This window comes from Camelus bactrianus, chromosome 21 (genome assembly GCF_048773025.1).
Source record: "Camelus bactrianus isolate YW-2024 breed Bactrian camel chromosome 21, ASM4877302v1, whole genome shotgun sequence".
NCBI classification, from domain to species: domain Eukaryota; kingdom Metazoa; phylum Chordata; class Mammalia; order Artiodactyla; family Camelidae; genus Camelus; species Camelus bactrianus.
The window spans coordinates 4,498,387-4,513,822 of record NC_133559.1 but is presented as its reverse complement, the minus strand read 5'-3'; the positions used below and the strand labels follow the sequence as shown (position 1 = coordinate 4,513,822).

At 50.5% G+C, this 15,436-nt stretch overlaps 2 protein-coding genes and 1 long non-coding RNA gene across 5 annotated transcripts; 2 read left to right on the top strand and 1 right to left on the bottom strand.

Annotated features, from left to right (window-relative positions):
* Window positions 1–15: 15 nt before the first annotated feature.
* MTMR11 (myotubularin related protein 11) lies at window positions 16–9,950 on the top strand. The gene is given in 18 exon segments (XM_010958516.3): window positions 16–2,656; window positions 3,008–3,098; window positions 3,498–3,619; window positions 3,853–3,913; window positions 4,081–4,223; window positions 4,681–4,759; window positions 4,889–5,024; window positions 5,249–5,336; window positions 5,493–5,581; window positions 5,667–5,791; window positions 6,250–6,316; window positions 6,546–6,616; window positions 7,133–7,299; window positions 7,612–7,785; window positions 8,046–8,228; window positions 8,659–8,952; window positions 9,281–9,415; window positions 9,417–9,950. Coding segments are annotated over 18 exon segments (2,142 nt in total). The 5' UTR covers window positions 16–2,590; the 3' UTR covers window positions 9,468–9,950.
* Window positions 7,621–10,728, bottom strand: LOC123617881 (uncharacterized). Of its 2 annotated transcripts, none has more exons than XR_012501271.1 (3): window positions 10,627–10,728; window positions 10,335–10,462; window positions 7,621–7,757 (listed from the first exon to the last, which is right to left on the bottom strand). It is a non-coding gene; the product is annotated as an uncharacterized LOC123617881 (long non-coding RNA). The 2 variants fall into 2 exon arrangements; XR_006726166.2 differs by having other exon boundaries at window positions 10,619–10,722.
* Window positions 10,717–14,988, top strand: SF3B4 (splicing factor 3b subunit 4). Of its 2 annotated transcripts, none has more exons than XM_074349360.1 (6): window positions 10,717–10,860; window positions 11,334–11,462; window positions 11,722–12,264; window positions 12,575–12,781; window positions 14,233–14,406; window positions 14,593–14,988. In XM_074349360.1, exons 1-6 carry the CDS (start codon window positions 10,827–10,829, stop codon window positions 14,778–14,780), a joined length of 1,275 nt encoding a protein of 424 aa, XP_074205461.1. In that variant the 5' UTR covers window positions 10,717–10,826; the 3' UTR covers window positions 14,781–14,988. The 2 variants fall into 2 exon arrangements, with proteins under 2 accessions (XP_074205461.1, XP_074205462.1); XM_074349361.1 differs by lacking the exon at window positions 10,717–10,860 and adding an exon at window positions 10,870–10,897.
* The last annotated feature ends 448 nt before the right edge of the window (window positions 14,989–15,436 follow it).

Genomic DNA, 15,436 nt, shown 5'->3' with positions numbered 1-15,436 from the left:
CTCAGTTTCTTCTCAAGTGAAACTAAAGCTCACAGGCCAATAAAGCAAGTTAGCAGACTGTATTGTACATTTGGGAGCTGATACTGAGCTGGTTCTGAATGACTTATGAGGACCTAGCTTTTGTTGTTCTTACTACTTTCTAAATAACGACATGTCTTAAGGTTCCAGTCACATTTTTTTTGTTCCCAATAAAGGAGATTCAAAGGTGACTGTCCCTGAGTTACTCGAACACCTCTGGACTCTGACCCCTTCTTTCTCCTAGGAGTCAGTGCCCCAGACACACAGCCACAGGTGAGAAGACAGAATTAGAAGTCCCTTCCTGGCCTGGAATCACTTGCACCCCAGGTTTTTCTAATTTCCTTTTCCCTCCAGGCCCTTCAACTGTAGCTCCAGTGAGGCATACAGGCAGTCTGTCTCTCTCACTTTGTTGATACCGGGTCTGCAAATCACAGTGTTTTACCCCCTGTATTTAAGTTGATTAACAAAATATTTATGACATTCCCCATTTAGACTTTCTCCATGCCACCTCCCTCTGCTGGCCACGTGGGTGAGGGGTGGTAGCAAACAGAACTGGAAGCTGGCTGACAGTGGCGCTGAGGGGCGGGGGTGGGGAGGACCTTGGCCTCTTTCTGTGCTTATAACTGGATCTGTGACTCATGTTGTGAGTCACTCAGCTCCACCTCCTTCCTCTAGCTGCCCCTCCCAGCAGCCTTCACTCTTGGCACAAACCTGCAACCAGACCAGGATCCTGAAAATGGAAAAATCTGACACAGCCTCTTGTCTATCCACCCTTCCTTTCATCCGTTAACCTCCACTGGGTGTGTGTGGGGCGGTGAGAGGTGGTCCTCCTGTTACTTAACCCCCAGCTGCTACCCACTTTGCACTCCTGGTTAGGTGCTGATCCAAGTCTCCCTTTTTTTCTGCCTCTGACTCCCCCATTCCCCAGATGTTTTTTCCTTCTGTATCTCTCTGCTGCTCCTACACCTCAAAGTATTAAAGAACACTTTTGAGTGAAGGGTGGAGGCGGGAAGAAAAGTGGATAATGGATTTTTAAATTGTGGTACACACCTCTTCCTATTGCCACAGACCTTGGGAAGAATTTTCTTCCCCCAAGTGATTGAGGCCCATGGAATGCAGGTGGGGGTGGGGGAGCTTGGTAGCTTTTAGAGTTTCTAGAATCAGGCTTCTGGGCCACGTTCCTAGCAGGTGTATGCTTCTTTGTTCCAGATCGACTCCCTGTCTCACAATATTTTCACTGTTTCCACAGCTGCAGCCAAGACAGGGAACTTTTAAAGCTGAGGCCGGAAGGGTGTATGTGTGCTGGGAGGAGAAAGTTGAGTGTCACTTTGGAAAACTGGGGCCCCCACCTAAGGACTGCTGCCTCTGTACAGACTCAAAATCAATAAAACCGCAGCTCATTAACTCTTACTTCGTATTTTATTTCCTATCTTGATCGTAGCTAAAAGTAGATGTTTGCATTCCTACCCCCAGTCACCGACAGCTACAGTTCCTTTCCTTCCCTCCTGGTGCCTCCTCACCCCCCTCTTTGCTTCTTGGGTTGCCCTCCTCACCCACCTTTGCTTCTTGGGGTGCAGTGTGCAGGGTGGGGGAATGGGACTGTTGCGCTGAGCAGAGGTTTCCAGCCCTCGGCTTTCAAAGTCCTTAACATGAATCATTAATCTGGAGATCTTGTGTCTGGGCTGGGAGAGCTCCGGTACCTGGAGTGGGCTCTAGTTTCCGCTTGGGTGGTGTGTGTATGTGTGTTTGATGGATTAAGTGGTAAGATCTTTTCCTGGGGCCTCCCGCCCCCGCCCCCAGAGCTTGCATGTAAACATACCTGTACCTGTGTCTGCATCCCGCAGGTATTTCCATTCCTCTCCTTACTTTTCCACGGCACCCTTCAGGATATACGGAAACACTAACTCGCCCCCACTCCCCAGTTTTTGGGCCTCCCCAGGCAAAAATTCCCTGAGGGCCAATTTCCATTTATTTCTTCACAACCACTTTTGTTAGGTCTGTCGGGGAGGCCTGAACTACTTTTACATTCCTCCTACCCCCTCCCCACCCCACCCCCTTTTTAGAAGATGTTAAAAAAAGCCCAGCTTCCCAGGGAAGCCAACTCTGAGAGAGCCCCGAGAAGTGGCCCAAATGACTCCAGTTTAGTACTTAGCATTACAGCTCCCCTCGGTCTTCAATGATCATGAACAGGCAGAGACCAGGATCTGGGGTTGGGGTAAAGAAGGGGATCTGGGTATTATCTCAGTTCCCCATTTTCCCTCACCTTTCTCAGGCTCCACTTTTCCAAAATTGTGTGCATTCTCCTTTAAGGGGCTGGGCATCTCTCCCGCCCTCTCCAGAGTCGACTGAAGTTTCCAGAGGAGCCTTCTCTAGCAGGCTGGGCACACCTTTTGAAAGACCCCAACTTGTGCTCTGTGCACCTCAAATGCTCCTTTTCCTTGAATCCTCCCCTTGCCCCTCTCCCTGACTTCCCTCCTCTCAACTACAGGATTCAGTCTCTCTCCCCGAGAGGCTTGAGCATCCTCGAGGCTTCCCACCCTTGACCGCTCCGTAACCGGATGGAGCCAGAGAAATGTGGTGGGGGGGCCGGGGCCAGAGTTTCAACATCGCCCCCCAGAAGGAGGAGCCAGAGATGGGGGTAAGGAGAAGCAGCTTGGGCTTGTGGGAGGGCGTTAGCAAGACGGTGTGAGTGGGGATGATGTGGAGGTGGAAAAGGGAAGAAAAGGATCTAGAAGAGAAGGAGGAGGGCGTGTCTCATCGACCTCGATTGAGGAGGCTTGGTCTTTTTCACAGTCTCAAGTTCATTGTCTCATTATCCATTAACCAGCCCCTCCCTTTAGTACCTGCCAACCCTGGTCCTGAGCTCCCTGCAGCCACTGATCTGTTTCCCCTGAGAGTCTATGAGGGTAGGCCTTCAAAGGTGGCTGCTGAAGTAACCCCAGACCCCAGGACTGGAGAGGCAAGGGGAATAACCCTACACCCTTTGCAGCTCTCTGGACCAAAGTCTGTCCAGGGGAGCGGGATGCCAGAGCCCGGGAGTCGTCAGCTTGGCAGTTGCCTGGCCTCTGGATGCCTCCCAGGTAATAATGCTCTTCCAATACTTCTGATCTCCAAAGACTTCAAACTTCGCCACGGATGCCTCTGTATTCTCCTCCTGGCTTAAGGTGCTTCAGCCTGAGGCTTGCTCTCTTCTCTGTCCAGGGCTGGCTGGGAGCTTGGACCCTGATGGTCCCTCTGCTTCTTTGACCTCGTTACTCCTTTTCTCATTTAGTTATTCAATAAATATTTGAGTGCCTACTACGTGCCAGGAGCCTTCTAGGCTCTGGAGCAAAAGAATACACATTCTCTCCTAAGCTTTCATTCTAGTGAGGTTAGGGCAGGATCTTAATCTTCCCCCTTTAGATCCTCCTGTCTGAGAGGAGTGGATGTGTGGGCAGCACTGCAGACAGTCAGACCTGACTTCCCTCCTTGCCCTGCAGGGGAGCAGATCCTAGCATGGGCCCCAGGGGTGAGGAAGGGGCTGGAACCCAAATTGCCTGGAACTCTGATCTGCACCAACTTGAGGGTCACCTTCCAGCCCTGTGGATGGCAGCGGAGTCAGGTGAGATGGTAGGACAGAGGAAAGGACAGCCAGCAGGAGGTGGGTAAGGGAGGCCAGAAGATTTAGACAAACATTACAGGAAGTGAGATAGTGAGAGTTATGCTTAAGGGCTGTCTTTTGTGAGTATCCGGGATAGTCCAGGGGGGGCTACCTCTAGGAAGGTGAGGGCTGCTGAACTAGGGCAACGAATGAGACTTCAGATGTCTTTGGCATCAGTCACGTGCTTCTTCTAGGAGACTCCCCTGAGCAGTGAGTATGATTTTTCCCTGGCCAACATTGGACGATTAGAGGCTGGTAAGTGTGGTGGTTTGGCAAAGGGGCTCACCGGGGGTGCTGGAACCCCTCCTTACCCTTCTACTCTCAGAGGACAGCCTGAGTGGATGGAGTGGGATGGGCTGGATGAGTTCCTCCCAGAGGGACCCAGATCCAGCGTTACACTGCTCTCTCACTCTTGACTTCAGTGAATGGCCTGTCTCGAGTCCAGCTCCTCCGTCCAGGGTCCCTGCTTAAATTTATCCCTGAGGAGATTCTGATCCATGGCCGAGACTTCCGGCTACTCAGAGTTGGCTTTGAGGCTGGAGGACTAGAGCCTCAGGCCTTTCAGGTAAGAGGCCTTCAACCCAAGGACCCCCTTCCCCTTAGAACCTTGGGATCTTTTCCCTGGCAATGCCCTGTAGCCCCCAATCTCCCAAGATCCCTCTCATCCATCGCTTCTCAAGGAGAGGCTAAAATGACAGTGTAATGAGAGTATTATGAGAGCAAGGGCCTGAATTCTAGCCCAGCTCTGCCAATCATCAGGAGATTAACTGCCAGCAAGTGCCTTCCTTTGAAAAACAGGGAGGGCTGGATAAGATTATTCCTAAGATTCCTCCTGGAATGAACATCCTGTGATTCTGTGGTTCCAGATGTGCTCCCCATGGCCCGTGGAAGTGCCTTTTGTTGGGCACTGTCTTCACTGTTCTCTGCTGGTGGCAAAGACAGTGGAACCACACCTGGGCCCCATTTCCCTCTTTTCACTTCTTCAGTCTGAGCCAAAGGATGGGGTGTTCTTTCTTCCACAGGTGACCATGGCCATTGTCCAAGCCAGAGCTCGGAGCAGCCAAGCCCAACAGTATGCAGGGATAACCCTGAGTAAGGCCGGTGAGCGAGGGTGCTTTAGGGTAAGGCAAGGGTAGAGTCTGAAAAAGCAGAGGCTGGCTGCAGACAAAAGAGCTGAGAAGCTGTCTCTGGCTCTTCTTTCTCCTCCTCTGTGCCTCCCTCCTGCTCTAGGCTGGAGTTCTGGCTCCAGGAAACCACCTATTCCCCTCCTGGAGACGTCAGAAGACTGGGAGACTGAGCGGAAAAAGCAGGGTGCCAGGGGCTGGAGGGTCAGCACTGTCAATGAGAGGTTCGACGTAGCCACCAGGTGACCCCCCGTCCACCCCCACCCCTGCTGCCCTCCCAATCTTCCCCTAGTTCTCTGATGCTCTAAAACTAGGACTTCCCACAAGCTCCAGTCTCCGAGGACATCCACAAAGCTATCCCCCTTACCTCAGAGAGATCCCTTCCTAAGTAGCTTCCTTGTAAGAACAGCTTTGCGTTATAATGAGGTCACTGAGCCAAGCTGTGACGTAACTCTCAATTTCACAGCCTCCCCCGTTACTTCTGGGTCCCTCACCGAACCCTGGACAGTGAGATCAGGAAAGCGTTTGGCCACTTCCATCAGGGCCGTGGACCGGTCAGTGTGAGGGTCAGGGTAACGGGTGGGTATTAGAGGGTCCTGGAAGTCAGGGGTCGATGTGGAGGGAGGGGATCCCCGTGAGGTCAGTGTAGGGGCAGGGGTAGGGTGAGGCTGGGTTTCTCCCACAGTGATCCTTCTCTCATCCATGTGAAGCGCCTGTCCTGGCATCACCCTGGGGGCAGTGACCTTCTCCGCTGTGGCGGCTTCTATACAGCCAGCGACCCGAACAAGGAGGATATCAGGTGAGGGGAGGGCGGGTGAGAAGAATCAAGGGCTAAATGTTCAAGGCAGACACCTTCCCTTACTTTCTGACTCCCTCCCCTCCAGAGCAGTGGAGTCGATGCTCCAGGCTGGGCATTCGGACGTTGTCCTGGTAGACACTGCGGACGAGCTGCCTGGTCTCGCAGATGTCCAGCTTGCCCACCTGAGGCTGAGGGCCCTCTGCCTGCCTGGTGAGATGAATTTTGGCCCCTTACCCCCACCCCTAGGCCTGCTGATCGTACCCTGCTTCACCCTCTTGCCTGCTATAGATGGTACCCCTTCAGGCCCATGATCCAGTTTTCTGCTCAACTCCCATCTCCCACAGACTCGCTGATTTCTTGCCTTCCTGACCCCAACACATTCTTTTTTTTAAACGGCTTTCTTGAGATATAATTTATATACCATAAAACTTACCCCTCACCCATCTTAAGTGTGCACTTCCATGTATTCTATTGTATTTACAGTGTGGTACAACCATCACCACAGCTTAATTGTAGAAATCTCATAGCCATCTACAGTTACTTCTCATTCCTATCCCGAGACCTACGCACCCACTACCCCACTGACTAGTAACCCTTCTTAACCCTGGATGCTGAATCCCCAGTTCTCCTGAGCTCTTTGCCCTCCTGACCCCTCTGCTCTCTCTCAGATTCATCTGTAGCTGAGGATAAATGGCTCTCAGCTCTGGAAGGAACACGATGGTTGGACTATGTCAGGTACTTCCTTTTTTTAGCCACGATTTATAATTCATCCCTCCCCATCCTTCTGTTAACTTGGATTCCTAAATGGTCTTCCATTAACTCTTCTCCTTGGTTTACCAAGAAGACTGTTCTTCGTTGCTCCTTAGAAGGAGAAGAGAATCTGCTTCTATTGTCTCCCATGACCCCTCACTCCCTTCCTCTGGGCTTCTTGTTCCCCTCTCCTCTTCCTCCCCTGCCCCTCCAGGTCTTGTCTTCGAAAGGCCAGTGACATCTCGGTCTTAGTGACATCCAGGGTTCGTTCTGTAGTACTTCAAGGTGAGTTTCTTGGGCCAATCTATTCCATTCCTTGTCTTTTTCCTTTACGCACCTGACTGGATTCTGCTCAGGGAGGGAGACCTATAAAGCTTCCCTGTCCCCTTCCAGTGCTAGCATCCTCCTCTTGTTTTGCTAGGAACTACCCATCAGCACCAACTCATCCTTCAGTGCTACCTCTGCCTCCCCACTAAGACTGTGGTCCCTCACAGAAGGGTTCTCAGCTCTCTGCTCCTGCTCTTCCATCAGTGGATGGGGATTGGGGTTGAGGTGGAAGCTGGTTTGACATTTATGATTCTGCTTCCTACATGTGAAGCTGGGGATTTCTACCAAGTGGACTGTATGAAGTGAATCATTCAAGGTCTTTGTTTTCTCTTCATTTCTATGTGCCCTCTCAATCCTACCTACCCGAAACTTTCTCTCTCTGTGCCCCTCACTTATTCTTTCCTTTTCTCACTCTCTTCTGTCCTAGTTTCTTGGCCCTTCCTTCTTTGTCCCTTCTCCCTCTTTATCACCCAGAGCGCGGTGATCGTGATTTCAATGGCCTCCTCTCTTCACTCGTCCAGCTGCTTTCAGCCCCTGAAGCCCGAACACTGCTCGGCTTCCAATCACTAGTGCAGCGAGAGTGGGTGGCAGCTGGACATCCCTTCTTGACCCGACTTGGGGGAACTGGGGCCAGTGAAGAGGTGAGAGTATTTGGGAAGGGTATTGGGGTGCAGGGAGCAGGTATTACTAAAGAAGTAAGCAGATGAGAAAATTATATATTATAACCCATTGGAGGTGAATTAGGTCCAAAGCGTTCTGACGTTGGGCTGAGCTTGAAGGGAGACCCAGATGAGTGAATGACCACAACCCCCTACCACCCTTAACTGGGATTTCTGTTCCCTGACCTCCTTAGTGTCCCCTGGTCCCTGTGTCCCTCATCCCCTGTCATTTTGTTACCCTCCCCATTTTGGTCCCCATAATCCCTTCCAACCTCTTAATTTCCATCTTCTCAGGCCCCAGTGTTTCTCCTTTTCCTTGATTGCGTCTGGCAGCTCCTCCAGCAGTTTCCAGCTGAGTTTGAGTTCTCTGAGTTTTTCCTTCTTGCTCTTCACGACAGCGTCAGGGTTCCTGACACCCTTACATTCTTGAGAGATACTCCCTGGGAGCGTGGAAAGCAGAGTGGACAGGTCAGTGACTTCCATTTTTGACTTGTCTTCCATGCCCCCCACACCCATTAAGAAGTACTCTTTGAAGTTTAGTCTTGATTATGAAAAGTGAGGTCTGTGCATGGGAAAGGGGGAAGTTGGTGCTCACTTTCAGGACTGGACTTTCATCCTACATCTGATTCTTGGAGTAAGAGATGAAAATTTCATGATTTCTTTCTAGACCTGGGAGAAAATTTTTATATTTTTGTTTAACCATCCTTTTTCTTGTTTCCTCCATTCAGTTCAACACTTACACACAAGTCTACAATGCAGGGTACTCCCAGCCCCCAGCTGGGAACTCTATTAACCTGCAGCTGTCTGTCTGGGACTGGAATTTACGCTACAGCAATGAACAGATACTACTATTCCATAATCCTGGCTATGACCCAGAACACTGCCCAGATTCCTGGCTCCCTAGACAACAGGTGAGGTGTTTAAGGTTCCTAAATTCCTTTGACTTTCTCATAGGCTCAAACTACTAGAATGGGGAGAAGTAGAAAGACACAGGGTCTGAGTTCCCCACTCCTCTTCTGTAGCTGTCACTTACAGTCCCTGACTGTCCCCAGGAAGACAGAAACCCTAGAAATCACAAGGGCATCTTTTCTGTCCTCCTCATTAGTCTTCCTGTCTCATGCACACATTTTTATGTTTCCCTAAAATCAACTTTTATCAGTCCTGAGGCCTAGTGTGAAGCCTAGTGAGCAGAGTAGATAGAGTTCTCAGGGGAAGGCTTGTGGTTTGATCACTCATGCAGTGCTGAGTGGGTGGCAGATGGACATACTCCTTCCTGACGGTTTGGGGAAACTAGGGTCATCCGGTTTCTAGGTTGCCAGTTGATTTCTCTTTCCCCCTCAGCCAAGCTTCATGGTTCCTGGACCCCCCAGTTCTGTGTGGCTCTTCTCCAGAGGGGCCCTGACCCCCCTGAATCAGCTTTGTCCTTGGCGGGACAGTCCTTCCCTGCTGGCAGTCTCTTCTCGTTGGCTCCCTCGACCTGCTATCTCCTCTGAAAGCCTGGCTGATCAGGAGTGGGGGCTCCCCTCACATTGGGGAGCTTGCCCTTTACCCCCGGGGCTGCTGCTGCCTGGATATCTGGGACCCCAGATCAGGCTCTGGAGACGCTGCTACCTGAGGGGAAGGCCTGAGATCCAGGTGAGAAGGGAAGACAGGGACTGGGAGTGGGAAAATGGGTTTGACTGCTGAACAAGATGTTCTAGGAGAAACGAGATGTTTCCAGAAGCTGGAAAGGCAAAGAACTGGGGTGGGGGTGGGGGTACTGGGAAGTGAGGTACCATTCCTGCTAGTATCAAAGTGGATAGGTTTGGGAGTGTGGGGAAACTGCTCACGGCTTATATCAAGTATAATCTAGGGCTGAGTTGGAGGGGGAAAAGAATTAAAGATGCCAGAAGTCATGGACAGATCTTAGAAGCAGACAGCAAGAGCTGCAATAATATTCCTCTGCCTCTCTTCACCTCCCCAGATGGGCCTCTCAGCTCCCACAATCTCTGACCTCCAGGATGAACTAGCCCATCTTCAGGAGTTATTAAAGAAATGGACACCAAGAATATCTCCAGAGGGTCACTCCAAGAAAAGAGACCCAGATACCATTCTCTCCCAATCCCGTTGAAATTCCTGCCTTTCTCATGGGCAAGGGTCGTCTCGGGTGAGGAAGTTCTGTCTGATCCTCCCATTTTTTAATTCTGGTCTTACTGCCTCAGCTTTTATACGCCAGCCCTTAAGCTCACGGACTTTCCATTACAGATGGGTGGTGCTAACCTTATCCAACTCTTACCCTGGCCTGTTCTGTTCCTCAGTATAGCTATATGGACAGCTTCTTGTGAGTTGAAGAATTAAGAAACAAAAACAATCCAGAATATGACTGCCTCTTTTTTTTAGGGCAGTTCCAGCCCTTTTGGATACTGAGCTGGTGAATTGTGAGATCAGAGATACCCTTTATCAGCGCCAACAAGATGGCCTACAGACCTCCTTCCTCCTCCTCTTGCTGCTTCTTTAATTCCAATTTCTATTTCTTCCCTTATAGTTTTCTATGGGTATGGAGTGGATATGGGCGACACTCTCTCTTCCAATTGTGTATTTTTGTTGTGACATTCCTATTTAAAGAGTTCATTAAAGCCCAGTATTTATACATAGTGCTGGCATTGTTTCTTGTGTCTGAATAAAGAAACCTAGGTAGGAGAGTGGTGGGCAGAGGGTGGGTGTGACCCAGGAGAGGGAAGTGCCCACCGTATTACTGCTAAGGAAATAAGGGATAGGTCTGCTGAGGCCCTGCAGAATTTGCAGGCAAACTGGGTTCTTTCCCGTGCAGATGGGGCAAAAGCAGACTGAAATTGTTGCTGGGGCCGAGGTGTGCCCTGGAGGCTGAGACCGAGACCTCTGGGCTTCACTGTCAGTCACCCTTCAGCTTTGGTCACAGACCACCTCTTGAGCCTCGGGTTCCTCTCAGCCCCATGTGCAGCGACGACTAGGCGAGCTCAGACATTCCGCAACCCCCTCCCTGAGGGAAAACGTAATACCTCAAAGCCCAGACCGGGGCTGTGAGGCCGCATCCATCCAAAACCCTGCGGGCCGAGGTGGACAGCTGTCTCCATGCCCGAGGGCAGCCCACGAGTCATTAGGTTGAGGATTTCTTCCCCGACCCTTCCTAGGGAACAAGGATACAAAATGTACGAAAAGTAAAGTTCTGTTCTCTTCGCTTTTGAATTTACATTTTTGGGAGCAGTGGGATCCTTTAACGTCTAGCATTGCGTTAGGAGGGTCCGAGCATTTCCGTTCCGCCCTCCCGGCCCAGGCCGCTCACAGCCGTACTCTTGGCACAAGACCAATAACCGAAGAACGCCGTCACCCCGACCACTTCAATTCTCCGCGGGCCCTAAGATGGCCGCGGCCGCTTCCGGCTCCTCCTCTGCCGCGGCCCCGCCCACGTCCGCCTTCGCCCCGGAAGTGGAAGAAGTGACTGAGGTCAGAGGGCGGAACAGCTGCCTGGAGACGGCGGGAGCTCTATCGCCATGGCTGCCGGGCCGATCTCTGAGCGGAACCAGGGTGACTGGAGGGGACTAGCCCGGAATGGGCCTAGGAGGTTTGGGGGGCCCCGACTAGGGCCAGCAGTGTTTCCGCCGGGGCGGGAGATTGGACCATCCCGGGGGGCGCGAGACCGGCTGTGATGCCGGCTGGGGACGGGATGGATGGGTGCAGGCTGAGGCCTGTAGGTGTAACTCTGTCTATCTCCCATCTGTCGCCTTCCCACTCCAAAAAAGAAAAAAATTAAACTACAAAGAGAGTTTGCACCAGAATTCTAAGTTAAACTTAAATCTGTTTTCTGTAAAGGAGGAGGTGTAAGGGTTTAACGTAATGTCTTTTTTTTTTTTTTTTTTTTTTCCTCGCCTTCTCTTTGCTCCTGTATCCCATCTCCACCCCCAATTTCCCTGCCTGGCTTTCATCTTCATGTTCCCATCATCTACTTCTTTCCTTTCATATTCTCATCCCTGCCCTAACCTCCTAATCCTGTCTTCCAGATGCCACTGTGTACGTGGGGGGCCTGGATGAGAAGGTTAGTGAACCGCTGCTGTGGGAGCTATTTCTCCAGGCAGGACCAGTAGTCAACACCCACATGCCAAAGGATAGAGTCACTGGTCAGCACCAAGGTGAGTACATGGCACGAAGTGCAATTATGTATATGGGGGGGGGGGCAGATTGCTTCTGGAGGGCCCCAGTGGTATTCATAACTTCTGGAATGAGCAAGCTTAAGATTTCTTTCTCTTAAGCCTAGCTCACAGTTTGTTTTTGGAACGATTTTCAGTTGAGTGAGATTATTATTTCTTGTTTTTTGCGCTACAGAAGGCGAAAACCCCATTTTGAGTCACTTCACTCAAATTCTTAACCTCTTCTCTTCCACTTCCTCAGGCTATGGCTTTGTGGAATTCTTGAGTGAGGAAGATGCTGACTATGCCATTAAGATCATGAACATGATCAAACTCTATGGGAAGCCAATACGAGTGAACAAGGCATCAGCTCACAACAAAAACCTGGATGTGGGGGCCAACATTTTCATTGGGAACCTGGACCCAGAGATTGATGAGAAGTTGCTTTATGATACTTTTAGCGCCTTTGGGGTCATCTTACAAACCCCCAAGATTATGCGGGACCCTGACACAGGCAACTCCAAAGGTTATGCCTTTATTAATTTTGCTTCATTTGATGCTTCGGATGCAGCAATTGAGGCCATGAATGGGCAGTACCTCTGTAACCGCCCAATCACTGTGTCCTATGCCTTCAAGAAGGACTCTAAGGGTGAGCGCCATGGTTCAGCAGCTGAGCGACTTCTGGCAGCACAGAACCCGCTCTCCCAGGCTGACCGCCCTCATCAGCTGTTTGCAGATGCACCCCCTCCACCCTCTGCTCCCAATCCTGTGGTATCATCACTGGGGTCCGGGCTACCCCCACCAGGTAAAGCTTTTGATTCAAAATATGTTTTGGGCTTGGGGGTGAGGGTGGAACCAGGAAGAAGGAAAAAGAACCTGGAAAAGGGAGGCACTGAGTGAGTAGGTAATGAGAAAGGGATTGAGGAATGATGATGGTGGTGTCGAGTTTCCCCAGAAGGCTGAAGTTGTTTGAGTTGTCTAACGTTGTTTCTGACTATAGAGAGTTGGGAGGAGGGGAAAGGAGCTCATCCTGCCTAGAGAGGCCAGGTTGGAACAAGCTCTCTAAAGACACTCTCTTCTCACTGTCATTAACTCTTTCTCCATTTTCTCTGTAGGGATGCCTCCTCCCGGCTCCTTCCCACCCCCAGTACCACCTCCTGGAGCACTTCCACCTGGGATACCCCCAGCCATGCCGCCGCCACCTATGCCTCCTGGGGCTGGAGGACATGGCCCCCCATCAGCAGGAACCCCAGGGGCTGGACATCCTGGACACGGACATTCACATCCTCACCCCTTTCCGCCGGGTGGGATGCCACATCCAGGTGGGTGTTCTTTGCTGGGAAGGAGAAGGATGAGCTTGGTAGAGGAGACACACTGCTTTCCTTTGTCCTTCAGCCGTAATAGATAGCCCCCAGGTCCTCGTGTCTTTCAGACATTATTTTATAAAAACAAACACTAAAAGCTTTGCTCTGTGTACTTTAACAACTACCACCCTATCGTCCTTTCTTATTTAAGTTTTACCAAAGAGTAAACTATACTTGCTGTTTTTTGTTTCCTTAGCTTTTACTTACATTCTCTTCTTTGACTTCTACCCCAGTGCCAAGTTGAGGGGACATCTCTGCTCCTTCTCTGGTTTGACCTTTGCTGTACTTGAAACTGGCCAGGTCCTCTTGTTTGAAAATCTTGTCTCTTTGGGTTTTTCTGGATTCTTCATCTATCTCTCTGACTCCTCAGTCTCAGCCACCTAAGTAGGCTCCCTTTTCTCTGCTTGTACTATGGTTTTGTGTTTGGTTCTCTTTTCTGCATGATTCCATTATTTCTGTGCCTCCCAGGTCTGTGTCTCTGTCCCATGGTTATTAACATCCCATACCCTTAATCTTGCTGTTTAATGGACAACTCCAGTTTTCTACCCTTTCCCTTCAAACTTACTCTTTCTCTAGTATTCTTTGTTTTTTGGTCTTGATTCAGAAATCTGGGAGCTATGTTTGACTGTTCCCTATCACCCCTTCTTAATACCAAGTCTCAATGTCTCTGGCCTCAGACCAGCCACCAGTGCCCTAGTTCAGGCTCTCATGTCCTCACTATTTCACACCTAAGGTATTGTAGTAATTTCCTAACTGACACTTTGACTCCAGTTATCTCTACCTTTGATCAACTTTCACAGAGTTTTTTTTCTAAAGTACACATGGTCACACACCCTTGCTCAGATTGTTCTGTTGCTCCCTTTCACCTACAGAGTAAAACCCAAACCTGGTACCATAGCATTCTAGGTTCTTCCTGACGTGCCTCCTGCCCGTGACCTGCTCCATATCACCGTGTTACTGGGTTTCCTATAACATACTTTGCTGTTGGACACACCTGTGCTTTGCACATGCTAATCTTTTCCTTCTGGAATGTTCTATTCCCACTCTGTTGTCCACCTGAAAAGTTCTTACTCATCCTTTAGAATTAGGTCTTTGCTCAGACAGTATCTCTGTTACCTTCCCAAGTCCTATGAACGGAATAATCACCCCACTTGTTACATACTTGCGCAGCACTGTTACAGGGCCTGAGCCGTGGAAGGGCCAGGGGAGGTGGGAGGGGTCGATTGGTTAGTTGGTTGTTTTGTTTCCTGGAATGGAGTCAAGGAAAGGGGTCCTTTTTGTCAGACTTATTTTCCAGTCTCTTCTTTCTGATGTTACTTCTTTCTCCATTTTCTTCTCTTCTTTGCTCATTTTCTTTGTCCTCTTGTCTAACTTTTTGTCTCCTTTTTGTGTCTGTTTTGTCCTCATAGGAATGTCTCAGATGCAGCTGGCCCACCATGGCCCTCATGGCTTAGGACACCCTCACGCCGGGCCCCCTGGCTCTGGGGGGCAGCCACCGCCCCGACCACCACCTGGAATGCCTCATCCTGGACCTCCTCCAATGGGCATGCCCCCCCGAGGGCCTCCGTTTGGATCTCCCATGGGTGAGTAGGCTCTGGCCACCTCCCTCATCCTGACACGTCTTATTCTTACAGCTTCTTGCGTCACACCTCCATCCCCTGCGCTTTCTTACATTTCTTTTCACTGTCTCCCTGTCTATCGTCTCCCTCCGTTGTCCCAATGTGAACTATCTCATTTGTTTTTAGTAAGTTTTCCTTCTCTCCCTGCAGGCCACCCAGGTCCTATGCCTCCGCATGGTATGCGTGGACCTCCTCCACTGATGCCCCCACACGGGTACACTGGCCCTCCTCGGCCTCCACCATACGGCTACCAGCGAGGGCCCCTCCCTCCACCCAGACCCACTCCCCGGCCTCCAGTTCCCCCTCGAGGCCCTCTTCGAGGCCCTCTTCCTCAGTGATTTCTCATTGTCTTTCCTCCTGTTATATTCTCCCAATATCTTTTCACGTCCTTGGACCAATCAGAGTTGCTGTAGTTCTCGGGGCTAAGGCACTAATCCCTCTCAGACCTGCTTTGTAAGTGTAACTTTTTTCACAGGAGGTTTTTTCCCCTATGTTGGTCCTAAGTGTTTTACAAGTGCGGAGATAATAAACTAAACTCCTTGTTTATTCTTTGTGGTGTTTTCCTTGGTATGGGGACTTTTTCTCTAAGAATAGATGTCAGTATATTGGGAGAAGAGTGGTAAGGTAGGAGTGAAGGTGTTTGTTCCACGTTTTACAGGCTTATTCTGTAATGTGCTGTTGCAGTCATGTTACTGAATGCGAGTGGGGCCAGAAAACACCAAAATGTCAGAGGTTGGAGCAGAGAAAGGTTTATTGCTGAGCTGAGCAAGGAGAATGATTGGCTCATGTCCCAGAAAACCGTGAACTCCCTGAAGGGTTTCAGCTGAGCATTTTTAAAGGCCAGCTGAGGCGGGGGGGGGGGGGTCCCAGGGTATGTGAACAGCTGTGCACAATTCTCTGGTTGAGGGTGAGCCATCCTTAGATGCCAGAAGGTCTGGGGGCCACATGCTCATGATCAAGTAGTTCATTTCTTCCATTTGCTGGTGGTTTTAGC